The sequence below is a fragment of the Ranitomeya variabilis genome, chromosome 1 (assembly GCF_051348905.1).
Source record: "Ranitomeya variabilis isolate aRanVar5 chromosome 1, aRanVar5.hap1, whole genome shotgun sequence".
NCBI classification, from domain to species: domain Eukaryota; kingdom Metazoa; phylum Chordata; class Amphibia; order Anura; family Dendrobatidae; genus Ranitomeya; species Ranitomeya variabilis.
In genome coordinates this window covers 316,538,412-316,560,333 of record NC_135232.1, presented here as the reverse complement: position 1 = coordinate 316,560,333, position 21,922 = coordinate 316,538,412, and the positions used below count along the sequence as shown (strand labels likewise).

Sequence of the window (21,922 nt, the reverse complement as noted above, 5' to 3'; positions counted from 1 at the left end):
ATCGCTTTGTTTGACACCTTACCAACGACCTCATTGACGACTCAGACACCGACATATATGCGTGCATTTGCGTTGCCTTTTCCGCGCCCATTCTGTTCCGATTGGTGGTCGCTACTGCGTTCTGATTGGTTTGCGGCCATGGCTATGAGGCGACACATAATAGCCCTTCCGTCCTTTGTTCCTGAGCGCGTGGTGGATTGCAGATCGTTGTAGAGTTCTCCGGCCTGCGACTCCTCTTCCATTTCGATAATCTGTTCTGCAAGGATTCTTCGGACAACTATACATTGTGGACGGTAGGTATTGTTTGGGGTCACAAGTGCGTTTTCATTGTCCCCTAACTTTTTTATAGGGCACCTAAAAATAATTTCTTGCTATCATTGCTGTGGTGGGATGGAGTGAGGGATTGGCTGCTATCTGTGTCCATATACTTTTACATGGGCTGCTATTTCAGGGGGTCTTGTGCTTGCACACCCATACAGCATGTTTTCTGTCATGCATGGTAACGGAATGGATTTTTTTTTTTTTCTTTATTAACTTTCTCCTCTTTTTCTTTTATGTGTGTGTTTGCAGCATCATGAACAATGCGCAGTGTGCTGTTGTGTTTGCTGCATTGCTGGTTGAGGAAGCTCGGCGGCAAGATGCGGCCCGGATGCAAGAGAGGCGTTCCAAACGAAAGCGTCGCATGTGGACCAGAGAATGGCTGCAGAAGAGGTCTGATTTGTCCCACATGCAACTTGTAAGAGAGCTTCAGGATAACAATCATCATGATTTCTGCAACTATCTGCGGATGTCTGAGGAATCCTTCAAACATTTACTGGAAAGAATTACTCCTCTGATTCAACGGAAGGATACAGCGATGCGTGCTGCCATCCCGGCAGATGAAAGATTGGCAGTCACGCTGCGATTCCTGGCCACCGGGCGCTCGCTACAAGACTTGCATTTTTCTTCAGCCATTTCAAGGACCCTGCTCAGCTTTCTAATTCCAGAGACATGTGATGCGATTTTCCACAGTCTACGTAGCTACATGCAGTTTCCCAACACGGAGGAGGAATGGAAAAAGATTGCCTCCGATTTTGAGCAGCTTTGGCAGTTCCCAAACTGTGGTGGGGCTTTGGACGGGAAACATGTCCGGATCACTCAACCACCGAACAGCGGATCCTACTTCTTTAATTATAAGGGCTATTTCAGCATCATCCTGATGGCCCTTGTTAACGCGAATTACGAATTTATAAATGTAGATGTTGGCATGAACGGAAGGGTTTCCGATGGTGGCGTTTTAGAGCACACACTCTTTGGAGAGCGTTTGAACAACTGTGACCTTCACTTGCCTCCCAACTCTGAGACTAGAGGCAACCTTAATTTTGTTTTTGTCGGTGATGAGGCCTTCCCGCTTCATCCCAATCTTATCAAACCGTTCCCCCAAAAAAGTCTAACAGAGTAAAGAAGAATTTTCAATTACCGCTTGTCAAGGGCACGTCGGGTTGTAGAAAATGCCTTCGGTATCATGGCCAATCGCTTCAGAGTTTTCCACACGCCTATTAACATGAAGCTTGAATCGATAGACTCCGTTGTTTTGGCTTGTTGCGTGCTTCACAACTTCCTTCGCCGTCGAGATGCTTTGGCGTACAGTCCACCTGGCTTCATGGACTCTGTGGGCCTAGTAAATGGGGAAGTGCAGCTCGGTGAATGGCGCGCAAATGATCCCGCAATTGCAGGCCTTCAACCATTGTTACCTGGCAGAAACACCCATGATGCGAAGACCTGCCGAGACAACTACTGCCAATATTTTAACGGTCCTGGTGCTGTTACTTGGCAGCATCAGAACTTATAGTGGGCTACTACTGACATTTATACACTGTTTTACTTATTGTACTGATTTGTCTAATAAACTGTGTGTTTTACTTTGCAAAAGCTTTGTTTCTCATTCTTTCTGCAGTAAGGGCCCATATATACATACGTGTATTCCTATGTATACAGATACATCCATATACATCAACATTGAAATCTACACAGATACCTACATATACACATACATACTCACAGACATAAAAATAAAAATACCTTTCTAAACATTAATACGTATCCATACATGAAACCACCAACACTCCAGTCTTCCAGTGCAACCGGAGACGCTATATTGATTATGCGTAACATTTAGAACGCATTAGCGTCTTTGGTATGACCTAGAGATTACAATACAGGCCGCTTCCTTCGCGAACGCAGTAGCGTCCTCTAATACTGTGACGCGGTGACGTTGATGCGTCGTGGGCGTGGTTTACGGCGCTGATGCGTTGTGGGCGTGTTAAAGGACAGTGCTGCGGCCTTGCTTTTAACTAGTGGCGGCAAAATGGCGGCCAGGCGACGTGCAACACCTTGGGGTGATGCAGAAGTGCGTTATCTAGTAGCTGAGGTAGATGCCCGTGATTATGGGTGTCATAATCACCAAGAACATCCCGTCCTCCATAAGCAGGCTGTGCTGCGGAGGATCAGTCGGGGCCTAGCCCAGAGATTTGGAGTGCAGCGCTCCAGTACCCAGATCCGGAAGAAGCTGGCGGATCTGCAGTACAGGTCCAGTGAGCGCCTAGCCAGCATCCGGTCACAGAGCCTTCCACATCGTGGTGAGTGTGGTTAAGATAGGTTAGCATAGTATATGGCCACAACCGTTTTTTGTGTTTCTGCTGCCCTCGGCAATTTTCGTGCTGCCTCCCCAGGTGATGAGTATGCACAGACTGTCAGGACATTCATGGCAGAACCAACAGTTTTTGGGTGGCGTGCACCCAACGTCAGACACACCGTTGTAAAATGAGGGGCATGTATACACACATATACGTATACACCTCACAGTGCTCCATCTTGTATATTGGCAGCACATAATGCTCGGCTCCGCACACCTCGTACACACCCTGCTCCGCTCCGCACGCCTCGGACACACCCGGCTACGCTCTGTGCTCCTCGTGCACACCCGGCACTGCACAGTCCTGCATACAATGAGGCCCCTGATCATATGACCCAAAATACGGCCCAGTATATGGCGGCACATTTGTTACAACAGTAATTACAGTGCAGCTCCTCAGGTATGTAATAATGTAATAATTTATTTTTTCTCCAGCCCCAGCTGACCCGGAGCCCCAGCAGGAGTCAACGACAGGCTCGTCACCAACAGGGTCGCCAGCATCACTCCGTGACATGGGTGAAGCCTTGTCCCCCGGTAATTCTTGCACTTAAAAAAAAGGTCTATACTAGGGTTGAGCGACTTGAATTTTTTTAAGATCCAGTCGGGTTTTGTGAAACCCAACTTTGCCCAGAGTCGAGTCGAGTGCAGTCGGCCGATTATCGCTAAAAGTCGGGGATCGACCTAAACACGAAACCCAATGCAAGTCAATGGGGAAGCATAGTCGGCAGTGAGTGGAGGCCAGGAAAACACCTACAGTGCCCATTTTAATGCCAAAAACATCCATTCTTGTTTATGAAGCTTGTCAATCTTAATTAACTTTATAATAATAGTTGGGCATTGGAACTTGGGGGTCATTTGGCAAAAGTTGTGGGGGGTAGGGCTGGTTCAAGGTTTTAGTGGGCCCAGGAAACGTGGACTACGTCACGGCGGTGGAGCAGGGAGAGGTAAGTATTTCAACGTTGCAAGTGCTGTGATCCTGAGCAAGCAGGGGGGGCCCACTCGTTCGCATTGGCACTGGCACAGAGCCCCTCAAAGTACAGCGGTGTGTTTGCATAGCGGGGGCGCCTCCCACCAGCAGCGACACTTTTGCGTACTCTGAGGGGCCCTGTGCCAGTGACGTCGCCAACGAGTATGCCCCCACCACCTGATGAAGGAACCTGCACTTTCATCTGCACCTTCCTCTTTGTCCCTGTGTAAGGTGTTATAACATGCGGGAAGGGGAACCTTACTTTCAGCAGGGTCAGATTCTGGCTGAGAATAGCAGCCCCCAGCTGTCTGCTTTAGCAAGGCTGGTTGTCATGCATGCACATGACAGCGTGGCAAACAATGGATGTTCGGGCCCCCCATTCAAGTGAATGGGGTCCGGGTTCAGGTACTGTTCTGGTACTCGAACCCGAACTTTTTGTAACTGTTCGGCTAAATCCGCCGGACCCGAACATCCAGGCTTCCACCTATCTCTACTCATCAAGTTTCCTAAGTTTGCACAAAAGGGCTGTAGTCCGTCAGTATTTTTCACCTGCAAAGCTCCCCTGCCACCTGCACATCGCACTTTAAAAAGTTTTGATGTTATCCTAATTGTGGATTAAAGATATACATCACAAAGCATTGGGTAAGTGCTCCAATTCTCTAATTTCTTGCGATCTAGTTACAATTACTCTATGAGCATGCACCACCCTGAAAAGATCCTGAGAAGGTTTATGAGGCATTGATTTAACAAACACATGTAAGCTGTATCAATTGGTGCCCAGCTCTTTTATATGAACATATGTATACCTTGAAGAATATTTCTTTGGAAAAATATGTGGAAACGACAGAGAATTGCTCTGTGAAAAAAGCTCATGTTAAAATTGCATTATAATAGGATCATATTCGCATGAAAAACACATGACACTTGTATGACACTCGTTTGGCTTTTCAGGAACAAAATTGGACCAATTTTAAAAACGCTAATGTGTCTCTAAGGCTGGAGACACATTAGCGTTTTTAAAATTGGTCCAATTTTGTTCCTGAAAAGTCAAACGAGTGTCATACAAGTGTCATGTGTTTTTCATGCGAATATGATCCTATTATAATGCAATTTTAACATGAGCTTTTTCACAGAGCAATGTCGGGATCGTTTAAGCGTCGCTATGTGGGACAGAACGACGGAGAGATGAGGAATCTTGTTGTTTTTTGTTTTGTTACAGAAGACAAGGGCTTCAGTGGAATAGGCGTTTAGTGAGGATAACTGTTAATTTAAGATAAAAAAGTAAAAGTGTGTTTGGGGGGGGGGGGGGGACCCCAACCTGTTTTTTTAAATTAGTAATATAAATAAAAGATACTGTGTTGGGACCCCTTTATCTACTATATAATTGTCTAAGGGTCACTTCCTTCTGTCTGTCCTGTCTGTCTTTCTGTCTGCCATGGAATCCAAGTTGCTGATTGGTCGTGGCAAAACGCCCACGACCAATCAGCGACGCTCACAATCCGGAAGAAAATGGCCGCTCCTTACTCCCCGCACTCAGTGCCCGGCGCCCGCATACACCCCTCCGGTCACCGCTCACACAGGATTAATGCCGGCGGTAACGGACCGCGTTATGCCGCGGGTAACGCACTCTGTTACCGCTGCTATTAACCCTGTGTGACCAAGTTTTTACTATTGACGCAGCCTATGCACTAATGTTAAAAAAAAAAAAAAAAAATCATTAGATACTCCCCTTCCGCCGCCTTTCCCGCTCCTCGCAATGCTCCAGCTGGTCCATGCAAGCGGCACGTTCCGGTGGCAAGGATGGTCTAGGAGAAGGACCTGCCATGACGTCACGGTCATGTGACTGCGACGTCATCACAAGTCCTGCGCGAGAAGGACCTGCCATGAAGTCTCGGTCACGTGACCGCAACGTCATCACACCCTGGGACCGGAAGCTGCCGCCTGCACCCCACACAGGCGACAGAACTACAACGCGCCTGTGGATGGTGAGTATATGTTTATTTTTTTTAACCTGTGACATACGTGGCTGGGCAATATACTACGTAGCTGGGCAATATACTACGTTTCTCTGTGCTGTATACTACGTCACTGGGCAATATACTACGTGGCTCTGTGCTGTATACTACGTCACTGGGCAATATACTATGTCACTGGGCAATATACTATGTCACTGGGCAATATACTATGTCACTGGGCAATATACTATGTCACTGGGCAATATACTATGTCACTGGGCAATATACTATGTCACTGGGCAATATACTATGTCACTGGGCAATATACTATGTCACTGGGCAATATACTACGTCACTGGGCAATATACTACGTCGCTGGGCAATATACTACGTCGCTGGGCAATACACTACGTCACTGGACAATATACTACGTCACTGGGCAATATAGTACGTGGCTCTGTGCTGTATACTATGTCATTGGGCAATATACTACGTCACTGGGCAATATACTACGTCACTGGGCAATATACTACGTTGCTCTGTGCTGTATACTACGTCGCTGGGCAATATACTACGTCGCTGGGCAATATACTACGTGGACATACATATTCTAGAATACCCGATGCATTAGAATCGGGCCACCATCTAGTTCTTGATAACCAGCTATGTTGAAGCTGATACAGTGGAAGCAATGATGGAGGAGGGAAACCGTCCGCTCCCTCCCCCATCATTTTCCCTCTGTGTCTGAGATCTGATGTCTCAGCAGGCGCGATGACGTCACTACATGGCATCTGTTGCGCGGAAATGTGCAGTTCTCCTGACGAAACTCTGAGGAGACTGGAACTGCCGGCAACCGAGGGAAGGTGAGTACCGTGTATAAGCCGATATTTTCAGCACATTTTTTGTGCTGAAAATGACCCCCTCGGCTTAAACACGAGTCAGACATCAATACTCACCCTCCGTCGCTGGATCTCCATCTGCGCATCTCTGTTCGGGCGCCGGCAGCTTCTTCCCGCGCAGAGCGGTCACATGGTACCGCTCATTAAGGTAATGAATATGTACGCGTCTCCACTCCCATAAGTGTGGAGCACATATTCATTGCCTTAATGAGCGGTACCACATGACCGCTCTGCACAGGAAGAAGCTGCTGACCCCAGGACAATGGAGAATCAGGGAAGTGCAGAGACCGCGCCAGGAGGGGGTGAGTATGACGGGGAGGGCAGGGGAGTCGAGCCATGCCATGCATACAAGGGGGAGTATGAGGGAGCCATGCATACACGGGGGGGCCATGCATACACAAGGGAGTACGGGGGAGCCATGCATACACGAGGGAGTACGGAGGAACCATGCATACACGGGGGAGTACAGGGGAGCCATGCATACACGGGGGAGTACGGGGAGCCATGCATACACGGGGGAGTACGGGGAGCCATGCATACACGGGGGAGTACAGGGGAGCCATGCATACATGGGGGAGTATGGGGGAGCCATGCATACAAGGGGGAGGACACCGAGCCGTGCATACAACAGGGGGAGCCACACATAGCAGGACTGGGATGAGGGGACAATGCATACCCAGCTTATACTCGAGTAGGCTTACCCAGTTTTCTGTGGCAAAACTAGGTGCCTCAGCTTATATTCGGGTCGGCTTATACTTGAGTATATACGGTATTTATTTATTCATTTTTTTAAATCGAGTACATTGTGTAGCAGTTTATGCTATATGGAGGTACGTTATACTATATGAAATGCAATGGGTTTACATTATACTATATGGAAGCGCATTATACTATATGAAGTGCAATAGGCGCACATTATACTTTATGGAGGACAATGAAGGGTGTGCACTATAGTATATGGAGGGCAATGGGGGCACATCATACTACATTGAGAGCAATAGGGGCGCATTATTCTTTATAGAAGGCGATGGGGTGCAATATACTACATGGAGGGCAATGTTTGGCTCATTATACCATATGGAAGGCTATGTGGGGGCCATTACACTACTTGAAGGGCTATGTGGGACCCATTATGCTATGTGGGGGTCATTATAATATTTGGAGGACTATGTGGGGGCCATCATACTATAGAGGGCTATGTGTGGGGCTAATATAGTATTTGGAGGGCTATGTGGGAGCCTGTTTGGAGCACTAGTGGGGCCATTACACTATATGCGAGTAATTATACAGTGTGAAGGTTTGTGTGGGGTCTATCATTCTGTGTGGATGACTGTGTGTGGGCCATTATGGGGTTTGGAGGGCTGTGTGGGGGTCAGTTATACTGTTTGGATTGCTAGTGGGGCCAGCATACAGTGTGGAGGGTGCCAATATACTGTATGGAGGACTGTGTTGAGGTAAAAGTTGAAGCATCATACTATGTTGGGGGTAACCATACTTTGCCGGGGAGGTGGTACAGTAGTGCCATCATACTGTGTGTGTGGAAGTTACTATGGAGGCATTCACTGTGGGAGTATCATGCTGTGTTTGGGGGCACTTTTGTTGGCATCCTAATTTATGGGGCATTGAGAGGGAAATCTATGGACTTCAGTAGGAGGAAAATTACTTTGTAAGGGCTTTAAAGTTGTGAGATATGGTCTCTCGTGACGCCGCCAAATATTCTTTTTTTAAAAAACGTCTGCTATGGGGCCCCATGATTTCTGTTTATGCCCTGCATACATCTTCGCGCTTACAGGATGCTGCTGTATTCTTTTGTTTTTAGATAGATAGATAGATGTAGACATGCAGATACAAAACAACCATCTGTCCATCACTGCTAAAAGGGAAGGCGTGCTTTCTAGTGATGAGCAAGCGTGCTCGGATAAGGTGTAATATGAGCAAACTCGTGTCCTAATCAAGTATTTTCAGCGTGCTAGAAAAATATGCTTGAGTCGCTGCAGCTACATGTCTCGCGACTGTTTGACAGCCGCAACATATGCAGGGATTACCTGACAAACAGGCAATCTCTGCATGTTTTGCGGCTGTCGAACATTCTGGAGACATGTAGCTGCAGCGGCTCGAGCATACTTTTCGAGCACGCCGAAAATACTCAGGACACAAGTGTGCTCGAATAGCACCTTTCTTCATGAACACACTTTGCTAATACAATTTTTTTGTGCCATTTTGGCTAATAGGTGAGAGAACCTGTCCCCATACTATGCTGCTCATACATTGGGCAGTATTGTCTGATTATCCACAGTATTTTAAGAGATCTTGAATTAGGGCAGATTTTTTTTTTTTATTATTTGTGTATCCACACTAACATCATTTTGTTTAAATGTTTGTAAATGATAGAATGTACTGTTTATTTTAGGATTACTTGGAAATAAAAAAAAAACCCAAAACTTCAACAGTTTGTTTTTTTATATAAAGCTTTTGGACCCCATAAAACTTTGCAAGACTTTTAGTATCTGGGTGCAAAACTACAAAACTATTGTGTGGACATCCAAACCATGGGTGGGCATTGGACCAGCTGGATACAGCTGGTGGAAAGATTGTATGTCAGAAAACAAGCTAGATCATTCAAGTCTTTATTTGTGAACAGTGTGTATGTCATTTAGATGCTTACTGACATTTCAGAATACGGTTGCAGTAATACTGTGTAGCTAAGATGGAAAGAATCTTAAAATTAAAACTAATTAGCATAATCTGGATTAAAATTTACTAATTACAAGTCTGGAGTACCTTGGATATAACAGAGTATAGGTACCTGATTCATCATTTGTGGGCTTTTTTTGCCGTCACTTTTCTTTCTTGTCTTGCAGTATTTGACTATTTTTGGAGAGACAGATTCTTCAAAATGGTGCCCCACCAGCACAAAGCCACAGCAACAATGGCCGCCACACAGCACCAGCACCAAAATGAAGGGAGCATTTAAACTCACCTTCCTCCAGCTCTTCAGTGAGAGCCAAAATGGGCTAGACCCCTTACTTTGCAGTCTCCTGCTAATTAAAATCACCTGTGCCAAATGGGAGGAGTGCTGGTCCAAAAAAAGAGACAAGTACATGCTTTGTGGAAAAGGAAAAAGAAAAAAAAAAAAAAAAAGCATGAACCGCACATCCCAAAATCATACGTTGATCTAAAGCCGCTAGGCAAAAATTTAAATACTGAACATGAGGTTTTCAGTTTAACATTCTGATCAGACTGTATGAAGCCCACTGCCCCTTCACGGCAAACCTCGTAGTGGGTCCTAACGCCCTAACGGAGCGGAGCCGTGCGGCGACCACCGCCGCAGCGGCCATGCACCAGCAGGGCGGACGGCCTGTGGCCCCACAGCACCCATGCTGCGAGACTGAGCCCCCAAGACTCCAGACCGCGCCGCCCCACCAGCACAAAGCCACAGCAACAATGGCCGCCACACAGCACCAGCACCAAAATGAAGGGAGCATTTGAACTCGCCTTCCTCCAGCTCTTCAGTGAGAGCCAAAATGGGCTAGACCCCTTACTTTGCAGTCTCCTGCTAATTAAAATCACCTGTGCCAAATGGGAGGAGTGCTGGTCCAAAAAAAGAGACAAGTACATGCTTTGTGGAAAAAGAAAAAAAAAAAAAAAACATGAACCGCACATCCCAAAATCATACGTTGATCTAAAGCCGCTAGGCAAAAATTTAAATACTGAACATGAGGTTTTCAGTTTAACATTCTGATCAGACTGTATGAAGCCCACTGCCCCTTCACGGCAAACCTCGTAGTGGGTCCTAACGCCCTAACGGAGCGGAGCCGTGCGGCTATTTTTGGATATTCTGTTGTCTGTCTTTTTAGCACAAAAAGTTGCATGTTCACTTTAATGCAAATATTTCAGACATACATGAAATCAATACAGGGTGGACTGGAGTACATTTTTTCAAAAAATTTGTGAGTTTAAAAAGTCGCAATTTATGAATTGGCAAAAAAAATCTGGAAACAATTAAATCCCGACTGCAATGATAAAAAAAAACAAACAAACACATAAAATAAAAAAGGTGCAAATTAAAAGAAGAATAAGGCTCAAATGAATTACAGGCAAAAAAGACAAAGTATTAAAAAATTAATAAGGAGCAAATGCAATAATGAATTGGACCCTGGTTAAAGGATAATTTAGAAGCTTTAGTTTACTTGTGAAATCCTTCGGTTATACACCCCAAGAGAAAATGATGTGCATGAGATGTCATATCTTCTGCTGACAGTCCTCATACGTCCTGTTCTGCTGGACTCAATTGTTCCGACGGAACCTGGATCCAACTAGGTATACTGTGAAGCTCTGAATCCAAATATACTGTTTTTTAGACTTTTAGAACTAGGATGTGATCTGGTGGTGCAGACCATGAATCATTATTATAGCAAAATGTAATCCCACCTTTTTTTTTTTTTTTTTTTAACTATTTAAAGACACCCTGTCATCTGATTAACGATTCTTAACCCAACATGAAACCCAAATCAACAGGGTGCATCGGGGAATTTCAGAGAAAATATACAGTAGTTAGAAGTTAGACCGTAGCCTGAGACTAACCTGGCACTGCCACCCCACACAGCTTCAGGTGTTTAACAGGTCTCTTCCATACCGGGAGACCTGTCAATAACAAACCTGTCAATCTGCAACCGTGCTGGGAAAAGCTAACTGGGGATTATCCTTGTGTATGGCTATGGCCCAGGTCTGATCTTCTAAATATCTGGTATTTCACATGGTGGCTCAGTGGTTAGCACTGCAGCATTGCCGTGCTGAGGTCCTGGGTTCAAATGCCACCAAGGACAAAATCTGAGGGAAGTTTGTATGTTCTCCCGATGTTTGTGTAAGTTTCCTCTGGGTTCTCCGCTTTTGCCCACACTCCAAAGACATACTGATAGGGAATCTCGATTGTGAGCCACAATCGGGAAAGTACCTATAATGTATGTAAAGGGCTGTGGCATTAATGGCAATATAAGTGAGTCTGTCTAGACAGGCTATTAAAAGGCCGCCAATCTGCTTAGATACAGTTGGTCGGTGGTCATTTAATGGCTACAGTCGGCATCTGTAAATGAGCTTCCAATATGAGGACCCATCATGGCTATCTTCCAATATTTCTTAACTTTTGTGACTCTGGGAGAAAATGTTTGACTGTATTGATATAAAGTATCTTCCTTCTCAAAAATACAGTGACAAAATAAACTGGGTGCCTCATCTATCTTTTCCATCGATCTTTTTTTGGTAAGATAAGAAAACCATCTAACATGTATGGAGAGATTCCAGCTCTGCCTCATCATATGATGTAGGGGGAGAAGGATGGGGCACAATGAATTTTATTTCCTTTTGTTCTTTATGCGATAAACTGCTGCAATGAATATGCACTCTATTTTCTCCATTGAAAACTATTTTGCACTTGCCTGAATGGAGCATACTGTAGGGAAAATATGTATTTGATACACTGCCAATTTTACATGTTTTCCCATCTACAAAGAATTAAGAGGTCTGTAATTTTTATCATAGGTACACTTCAACTGTGAGAGACAGAATCTTAAAAAAAATACAGAAAATCCCATTGTATGATTTTTACATAATTTGCATTTTATTGCATTAAATAAGCATTGGATACAATAGGAAACGTAACAGGTTTTAATATTTGGTACAGAAACTTTGTTTGCAATTAAAGATGTCAGAGGATTCCTGTAGTTTGTGACCAAGTTTGCACACACTGCAGCAGGGATTTTAGCCCACTCCTCCATAAAGATCTTCGGGGCTGTTGCTGGGCAACATTGAGTTTCAGCTCCCTCCAAAGATGTTCTAGATCTTCTTGGGTTTAGATCTGTAGACTGACTAGGCCACTCCATGACCTTGAAATGCTTCTTACAGAGCCACTCCTTAGTTGCCCTGGCTGTGTGTTTCGGGTCATTGTCATGCTGGAAGACCCAGCCCTGACCCATCTTCAGTGCTATTATGAGGGAAGGAGCTTGTTGGCCAAAATCTCACGATACATAACCCTATCCATCCTCCCTTCAATATGGTGCAGTTGTCCTGTCCTCACTGCAGAAAAGCACCCTCAAAGTATGACTTTTTCCCCACCATGCTTCACGATTGGTACGGTGTTCTTGGGATTGTACTCATCCTTCTTCTTCCTTCAAAAACGGCAAGTATATTTGATGCCAAAAAGTTCTATTTTGGTCTCATCTAACCACATGACATTCTCCTATTCCTCCCCTGGATCATTCAGATGGTCATTGGCGAACTTCAAATGGGCCTGGTCATGTCCTGGCAAGAGCAGGGGAACCTTGCGTGCCCTGCAGGATTTTAATCCATGACTGTAATGTTTTACTAATGGTAATGTTTGAGACTGTAGTCCCAGCTCTCTTTAGGTAATTGACCAGGTCCTCTCTTGAAGTTCTGGGCTGATTCCTGACGCTTCTCAGAGTGATCCTTACCCCACGAGGTGAGACCTTGTATGGAGCCCCAGACCGCATGCTATAGAAGCAATTAGCCTGCAAAAAATGATTGTCCCTTAGTGGGACAAAGTGTAAAAGTTAGAATAAAGTTAAAAACATTTTTTTTAAGTAATTGTAAAAATATAAAAAAATAAATAAAATAAAATCAATATTTAGATAAACATTTTAATGGAAAAAAAAAAAAAGGTAAACAATAAAAGTACAGATATTTGGTATCGCCGCGTCCTTAATGACCCGACCTATAAAACTGTCCCACTAGTTAAGGCTACTTTCACACTGGCGTTAACTGCAATACGTCGCAATGCGTAGTTTTGGCGACGGTTGCGCCGTGTTGTGGCGGACCGTCGGGAGCAAAAAACGTTACATGTAACTTTTTTGCTCACGACGGTCCGCTTTTTCCGACTGCGCATGCGCGGCCGGAACTCTGCCCCCACCTCCCCGCACTTCCCCGCACATCACAATGGGGCAGCGGATGCGCTGGAAAAATGCATCCGCTGCCCCCGTTGTGCAGCGGAGACAACGCTAGCGTCGGTGACCTCGGCCCGACGCACTGCGACGGACCGAGCCCGACGCTAGTGTGAAAGAAGCCTAACCCCTTTAGTGAACACCATAAAAAAAAACAAAAAAAGGCAACAATGCTTTATCATCATACCGCCGAACAAAAAGTGGAATAACACACGATCAAAAAGACAGATATAAATAACCATGGTACCGCTGAAAACAACATCTTGTCCTGCAAAAAACGAGCCACCATACAGTGTCATCAGCACAAAAATTTAAAAGTTATAGCTGTCAGAATAAAGTGATGCAAAAGCAATTATTTTTTCTATAAAATAGTTTTTATTATATAAAAGCGGCAAAACATAAAAAAAAATATAAATGAGGTATCACTGTAATCGTACTGACCCGAAGAATAAAACTGCCTTATCAATTTTACCACACGCAGAATGGTGTACACGCCTCCCCAAAAGAAATTCATGAACTGCTGGTTTTAGCTCATTCTGTCTCGCAAAAATCGGAATAGAAAGTGATCAAAAAATGTCATGTGCCTCAAAATGGTACCAATAAAAACGTCAGCTCGTCCCGCAAAAAACAAGTCCTCACATGACTCTGTGGGCCAAAATATGGGAAAATTATAGCTATCAAAATGTGATGCAAAAACTAATTTTTGCCATAAAAAGCATCTTTTAGCATGTGACAGCTGCCAAACATAAAAACCCGCTATAAGGCCTCTTTCACACGTCCTGATATTTTCGGTACCGGAGATGTCAGTGTCCGTGTGTGTAATATTTGCGGCACACATGTGGCATGTGTGTGCCGCATCAGTACCACACGGAAGGGCGCCAGGAAAGAAGCGTAGCAGTAAGTGCTGTTCCCGGGTGCTGAACACAACTCTCATCATTCTCCCCTGCTCTGCCGGCGATCGGCGTGAGCAGGGGAGAATGATGAGAGTTACATTTAACCCCTACTCTCTGCAGCCGACCCCAGAGAACATGATTTGGGTCGGTTTTTACCGACCCCGGTATTGCGATCACCGTTAACTGTGACCGCAAAAAAAGTATTTATTTCCATTTTCTCATTAGGGTTAGAGTTGGGCTAAAGTGAGTTGGGCTAAGGTTAGGGTTTGGGCTAAAGATAGGGTTAAGGCTAAAGTTAGGGTTGGGGCTAAAGTTAGGGTTGGGGTTAGGGTTTGGATTATGGTTACGGTTGGGATTAGGGTTCGGATTTGGGTTAGGGTTAAGGGTGTGTTAGGGTTAGGTTTGTTGTTAGGGTTGTGGCTAGGGTTGGGGTTAGGGATGTGTTGGGGTTAGGGTTGGAGTTAGAATTGGGGGGTTTCCACTGTTTAACCCCTTCATGACCTTAGGATTTTCCGTTTTTCCTTGTTCGTTTTTTGCTCACCTCCTTCCCAGAGCCATAACTTTTTTATTTTTCCGTCAATGGTCATGTGAGGGCTTACTTTTTGCGAAACAAGTTGTACTTTTGAACGACATCATTGGTTTTAGCATGTTGTGTACTAGAAAACGGGAAAAAAATTCAGAGTGCGGTGAAATTGCAAAAAAAGTGCAATCCCACAATTGTTTTTTGTTTGGCTTTTTTGCTAGGTTCACTAAATGCTAAAACTGACCTGCCTTTATGATTCTCCAGGTCAGTACGAGTTTATAGACACCTAACATGACTAGGTTATTTTTTATCTAAGTGGTGAAAAAAAATTGCACACTTTGCTAAAAAAAAATAAAAAATTGCGCCATTTTCCGATACCTGTAGCGTCTCCATTTTTCATGATCTGGGGTCGGTTGAGGGCTTATTTTTTGCGTGCCGAGCTGGCATTTTTAATGATACCATTTTGGTGCAGATACGTTCTTTTGATCGCCTGTTATTGCTTTTTAATTCAATGTCGCGGCGACCAAAAAAACTTAATTCTGGCTTTTCTAATTTTTTTCTCGCTACGCTGTTTAGAGATCAGGTTAATCCCTTTTTTTATTGATGGATCGGGCGATTCTGAATGCGGCGATATCAAATATGCGTAGGTTTGATTTTTTTTATTGATTTATTTTGAATGGGGTGAAGGGGCGGTGATTTAAACTTTTATATTTTTTTGTTTTTTTCACATTTTTTTAACTTTTTTTTTTTTTACTTTTGCCATGCTTCAATAGCCTCCATAGGAGGCTAGAAGCTGGCACAACTCGATGACCTCTGCTACATAGCAGCGATCGCTGCTAATCGCTGCTATGCAGCAGAAATGCAGGTGTGCTATGAGCGCCGACCACAGGGTGGCGCTCACAGCTACCGGGGATCAGTAACCATAGAGGTCTCAAAGACCTCTATGGTTACTATACAGAGGCATCGCTGACCCCCGATCATGTGACGGGGGTCAGCGATGCGCTCATTTCCGTCCGGAAGCGCTGGTTTGACAGCGGCATTTAACTAGTTAATAGCGGCGAGTGAATCGCGATTTCACCTGCCGCTATTGCGGGCACATGTCAGCTGTTCAAAACAGCTGACATGTCCCGGCTTTGATGCAGGCTCACCGCCGGAGCCCGCATCAAAGCGGGGGTTCTGACCTCGGATGTACTATCCCGCCCGAGGTCAGGGGTTAAGCACATCAGGGGCTCTCCAAACGCGACATGGTGTCCAATATTAATTCTAGCCAATTTCGCGCCTTCCCTTCATATGGGGTATCGGCTTACTCAGAACAAATTGAGCAACAACTTTTAGGGTCCAATTTCTCCTGTTACCCTTGGGAAAATAAATACTTTGGGGCAAAAAGATCATTTTTGTGAAAATATGATTTTTTATTTTTACGACTCTACATTATAAACTTCTGTGAAGCACTTGGGGTTTCAAAGTGCTCACCACACATCTAGATAAGTTCCTTAGGGGGTCTAGTTTCCAAAATAGTGTGATTTCGGCAGGGGTCCACTGTTTAGGCACATCAGGGACTCTCCAAACGCAACATGGCTTCGATCTCAATTCCAGCCAATTTTACATTGAAAAGTCAAACGCTGCTCCTTCCCTTCCAAACTCTGCCATATGCCTACAAAGTGGTTTACCTGCATATATGGGGTACCAGCGTATTCAGGACAAATTGTACAACAACTTTTTGGGTCCAATTTCTCCTGTTACCCTTGGTAAAATAAAAAAAATTGGATCTGAAGTAAATTCTAAAATTCCTGTAAAGCACCTAAAGGGTTAATAAACTTCTTGAATGTGGTTTTGCACACCTTGAGGGGTGCAGTTTTTTTTTTTTTAGAATGGTGTCACTTTTGGGCATTTTCTATCATATAGACCCCTCAAAGTGACTTCAAATGTGATGTGGTCCCTAAAATAAAATGGTGTTGTAAAAATGAGAAATCGCTGTTTAGCTTTTAACCCTTATAAACTTCCTAAGAAAAAAAAATTTGGTTCCAAAATTGCGCTGATGTAAAGTAGACATGTGGGAGATGTTACTTATTAAGTATTTTATGTGACATATCTTTGTGATTTAAGGACATAAATATGAGATGGAAGTTTGCGCTTTTTTCACAGATAAGCACAAGTCATATCAAAGAAATTCCATCACTACCATGAAGTACTATATGTCACGAGAAAACATTGTCAGAATCACCGGGATCCATGTAAGCATTCCAGAGTTATTACCTCATATAGGGACAGTGGTCAGAATTGTAAAAATTGGCCTGGTCATTAACATGCAAGCCACCCTTGGGGGTAAAGGGGTTAAAAAATATTGTGCAGCCTTGTTGCTGCTTTCTAGTGTATTAAGAATTTGGTAACAACCAATATGTAATTGTAATTCAAATGAGGCCTGTTTCACACGTCAGTGGCTCCGGTACGTGTGGTGACAGTTTTCTCACGTACCGGAGACACTGACTCATGTAGACACATTAAAATCAATGTGTCTCCTCACATGTCAGCATGTTTTCACGGACCGTGTGTCCGTTTGAAAAACATGGAGACATGTCAGTGTTCGTGGGAGCGCACGGATCAATGGGTCCGTGTAAAACACGTACCGCACACGGATGCTGTCCGTTTGCCGTCTGTGTGGCGTGCAGGAGACAGCGCTACAGTAAGCGCTTCCCCCCAGCTTGTGGTGCTGAAGCCGCCATTCATTTCTTCTCTCAGCAGCATTCGCTGGAGAGAAGGAATGAAAAATCAATGTTTTTTTATTTTTTTTGTGGTTAAAATAAACTTTCCGGCAACCAAACCCCCTCCCACTCCCTGTGCGCCCGCCCGCTGGAAACAAAATAGTCACCCAGATCCCTCGTTGCTTCTTCTCAGCGCCGCAGCTTGTCCTGTATGAGCGGTCACGTGGTGCCGCACATTACAGTGATGAATATGCGGCTCCATAGCTCATTGCTATGTGTGAAAAAACGCTGCAAAAACTCTGAAAGAAGTGACATGCTGCAGTTTTCAAAAACTCAGCAGTTTTCCAAATCAGCCAGGAAAAAATCCAATGTGGTGCTGGAGATTTCTGAAATCTCACAGCTTTTGCTGGTACGCAGCTTTTACTTTGCATAATTTTGCTGGTGCGCAGCTTTTACGTTGCATAAAAAAAGCCGCATAAAAACCAAAAACGCAACTTGTGAACATAGCCTAAGAGGTTGCCCATCTTTGTTTTTTTTTTTTTACTCTAGTGCATGTTCTTGGGGCTAAAAATCATTTTTGCGATTAAATTCTTTAATAATGTTGTACCAGTTGGCTTTTACCAACTCTTTGTTTTGCTGCACAATAAACTTTCATGTGGTCCGTGGTCACAAATCAGCTTTGTGGAGCTCAGAACAAAACAGATAAAAGGGTTACAAAATCTCCTGTCAGACTTTTACAATGAGCTCACTGACAGACTCTCAGTTAATTCATTCTGCTGCCAACAATTGACAGTGCAACACTAGAGACTATTAAAGGCAAAGGGTGCAATATTTTTAATGAAATCCAAATGCAGATATAAATATTTTGCCTCACATACATAAATTTAAATAATAATAAAAAAGTCCCCAAATGTGGACAACCTGAAGCACAAGAAGTATAGAAGATACAATAGGACCGCTAGCAGTGAGGACAGTTGTTGATATGAGATGTTGCCTATGTTTTTGAGAACTGGCATAAGTACTACGTAGCCTACAACCTAAAAGAAGTATTAGTGGGGCATGCAGGGTTTCTTAATAGGGGGGAGATGAAGGAAGGGTAATACTGGTAATTTACATATTAAGGGTATGGTGACATGATTTGAGAATACATTTTTATTGAAGGAAATCTGTGGGGAGCAAAACTTCCATTCTAGAGAATTTTTCCATGTAAACTTTCTTTTTGTGCCAAGGTTGCTCTTCTGTATGCCAGCTACTGTCATTTATAATAATATACCTCTGCCATACCGGACTTATCGTGTTGCCATTGGCACACATGCGTGTGGGCATGGTTTTTGGCCTTGTGCAGCCTCCGTTATGTGCGACTGCGACCTTTCAGCTCACCAATATAGAAAAACACAATTTTATAGTATGGTTCTAACAGCATTGGTCTGATGAAAACAATCGATAATTCAATCAATTTCAGATTTTTATTGAAAATAGAAAAAAAGATGAGAATCTTAAAATAATCAATTGTTTAATATTAGACGGTATAACCCTATTCGCACCTGGCAGTAGTGGGGATAGTGAGATATGGCGAGTCAAGACAGGTGCATGTATGCCAAAATATGTCGATATGTTATACATAGACACATATATAAAGCCGATATGAATAGAAATAAATCTTTGCTGACCACATAGGTCCGCTATTGATTTACATGTGCTCTATCCCCTACCTACCGCTGATGAGATTAATACTGTGCTTGTAAATGGCATTTGTGACTCTCAGACTACAAAGATCATAGGCAAAATCAATGTATTTTCTGAGAAAATCCCAGCAGCACATTTACATGTCCACATATATAGAAATATAAGAGATCTGCCCCTAATATTTGAGGTGGGGTCTTCTCTCCGAGCAGGTGGGGTGCTTTCTAATACTGGACTCAGATGTGTCTATGTGCCTGTGTGTAAGGTAATAACAGCCCTTTCTTGCCTCTGTCTCATTCCTCTCTGTTGTCATTCAGACTGTGTCCTCATTATCTGCTGATCAATAAATTGAGTCTTCAGCAAGATGTGAGGCATGAAATAAACAGAAACAGAGAAATGGAGGCGGAGGATACAGGTAATACACAGAACGAAGCGGTGCAGAAAAGAAACATAGCCTAGGTGAGATATAGAAGACGGTGAAGAGGGGTGAGAACAGGAATGGGGCAGAGAGAATATTAGGGGATGCAGAATAACAGACCTCATGGTCAGAGGAGCAGAAGAAAACACAGATATTCTATTATTCCAATGTATTGCACAATACTGGCATTTTAATCCTTCCTATAGTAATAGTCAAGTCACAGTGCTTCAGAGATACATATGTAGACCTGTAATTCAGAGGTAGTTGCAGAGTAATCGCAGTCTAACATTGCATGCAGGGTGCTAGCATGTATTGCGCTGGTTTATGGATATGCAGAGTATAGACTGCTGTAGATGGTGGCCTATCATTTGTTCTCTGGACATTAGGGCTAGTGTTTAATCATCTGATACATGGTTGTGTTGGCCTAATATATAACATTGCTGACGATGCTTTAGTTTAGTAGTACCTGGTAATGTTAGCAGTAGATAAAGCTAACAAATTACTTTTCTCCTTATTTCAGATGGAATCCAAACTTCCCCGAGTTCTTTTTTGGAAGCTGCCATCCTAAGGTAGGAGACTATTGTGTGTAAGGTGGCACTAAGCCATGACTTAGCACACACACAGTCATATTACAGGGGCACACAGAAGCATCCACACATGTTCCAAAGCATCATGCATCATTTGTATTCTCCGGACGTTCGCATTAAATTGTTCTCCGAGACATGTGATGATGCACACACACAAAAGGACATACAGGCAAAACTGCTCCTTGTCCGTCCATCAAAATAACTCCCCTAACGTGGAGGACAAAGAGACAGGGCTGGAAAAAAGTAACTGAGGAGGGCATGTGACGGAGGAGAGATGGAAGAGACAAGCAGATTTGTAGAAATATAGTGCATGTGGGGTAATCTGCCGAGATGGGAACGACTGGAGCAAGAAAGCAGGTGAGAGAAGACAAGGATATAGTTCTTAATTCATTTTGACGATGCCTCTATCTATCTATCTATCTATCTATCTATCTGTGTGATATATATATTGAGATATGCATCGTCTATATATATTAAAAGAAATCTATACACACACACATACATAAAGATATATATAAACCAATGTGTGTGAGTGGCTATATATGTGTGTATGTATGTATGTATGTATGTATGTATATATATATATATATATATATATATATATATATATATATATATATTCACATATGTGAATATATATATATATATATATATTCACATATGTGAAAGAGACACTGTGAGAATTAGAGTGCCAGACGATAGGGCAAAGAGAGTGCAGGTGTGAGACAGATTGTCAGAGGAGAAGCCTCAAAGCAGATATTTAGGTGTAAAAGGGGAGGGACAGTGTTAGGATACAGACAGGAAAACTATGTGTAAGAAAGCCAGGGGTAGAGCGAATCAACAGAAAAGTATAGGTAGATGAAAAGCGAGAAGTGAGCAGGCTGAAGAAGAGAGGAGACCGGAGAAAGCAAGCGATGAAGGGAGACATTGAAAGAGACAGTGAGAGAGATTATAAAATGAAAGAGAAAAAAAATCAGCCCAGAGAGAGAGAGACAGAGCAGTGTTGACAGACAGAAATTAATCAATAGGCAGACAGGAAGAGAGACAGGAGAGAGAGGCACTGAAAGAGAGACTGTTTAGAAAAAGAGAGGGAAAAGGAGAGAAAGTGAGAGAGAGAGGCAGTCAGTGAGAGGAGAGAGATAGAGGAGGAGAAGGGGGAGGAAGGGGGGCATCCATTTTTGTGGCGGGGATTTGAGCTGCTTTTGTGTAACTCTCCCTGAGAGATCGCATGCTTGATGAAAGGCCCTTAGAAAATGCAAATTGCAGCACGCATGAAAAGCACAAAGAGGCATCTCGCTGTCCCTGCCATGGGTTTAATTCTTCACCAACCACGTAGCGCTGACGTCGGGAGCAGATAATCTCTTCTCTGCCCGGGAGTGTGAGTATAACACACAGACTTTCCTGCTCGGGGAACACTATTTTATCCATTTATTGTCCGGGATTTTTTACTCTCATTCTGCATAAGGGTCTGGGGAGTGCGGACGAAGTAAGGGATGGGAAGGTATATTTATTTCAAGTGGGGGGGTAATTTTGGCTTGCTTTTTTTTCGGAAATGCTAAAAGAAGGGAGAGGAAAAAATGAATTATTGGTTAAAAAAACTTAGCAGGTGCAGAGGGTACTAGAGAGGAGGGGGAGAGGGAGAGAGAAGGAGAGGGAGGGTATAGGAGA

The 21,922-nt window shown here is 43.7% G+C and overlaps 2 protein-coding genes across 9 annotated transcripts in view; one reads left to right on the top strand and one right to left on the bottom strand.

Moving 5' to 3' along the window:
* LOC143816793 (tubulin polymerization-promoting protein family member 3-like) overlaps positions 1-9,418 on the bottom strand; it is an 82,734-nt gene extending 73,316 nt beyond the window's left edge. The window contains exon 1 of the mRNA XM_077297613.1: positions 9,302-9,418. Within this exon, the coding sequence (XP_077153728.1) occupies positions 9,302-9,313 (12 nt within the window). The 5' untranslated portion in view covers positions 9,314-9,418. The remainder of the gene's footprint in view (positions 1-9,301) is intronic.
* The window catches only part of LOC143816760 (zinc finger protein 219-like), a 106,745-nt gene that overhangs the window by 42,862 nt on the left and 41,961 nt on the right, over positions 1-21,922 (top strand). For 2 of the 8 annotated variants that reach the window (XM_077297566.1, XM_077297538.1), the window contains exons 4-5: positions 19,567-19,664; positions 20,188-20,236. The gene's annotated coding sequence lies outside the window, so the exon portion shown is untranslated. Of the gene's footprint in view, positions 1-17,009; positions 17,099-19,566; positions 19,665-20,187; positions 20,237-20,473; positions 20,612-21,025; positions 21,633-21,922 lie in introns of those variants that run through there. The other 6 variants (XM_077297574.1, XM_077297555.1, XM_077297584.1 and 3 more) reach the window with 4 other exon arrangements.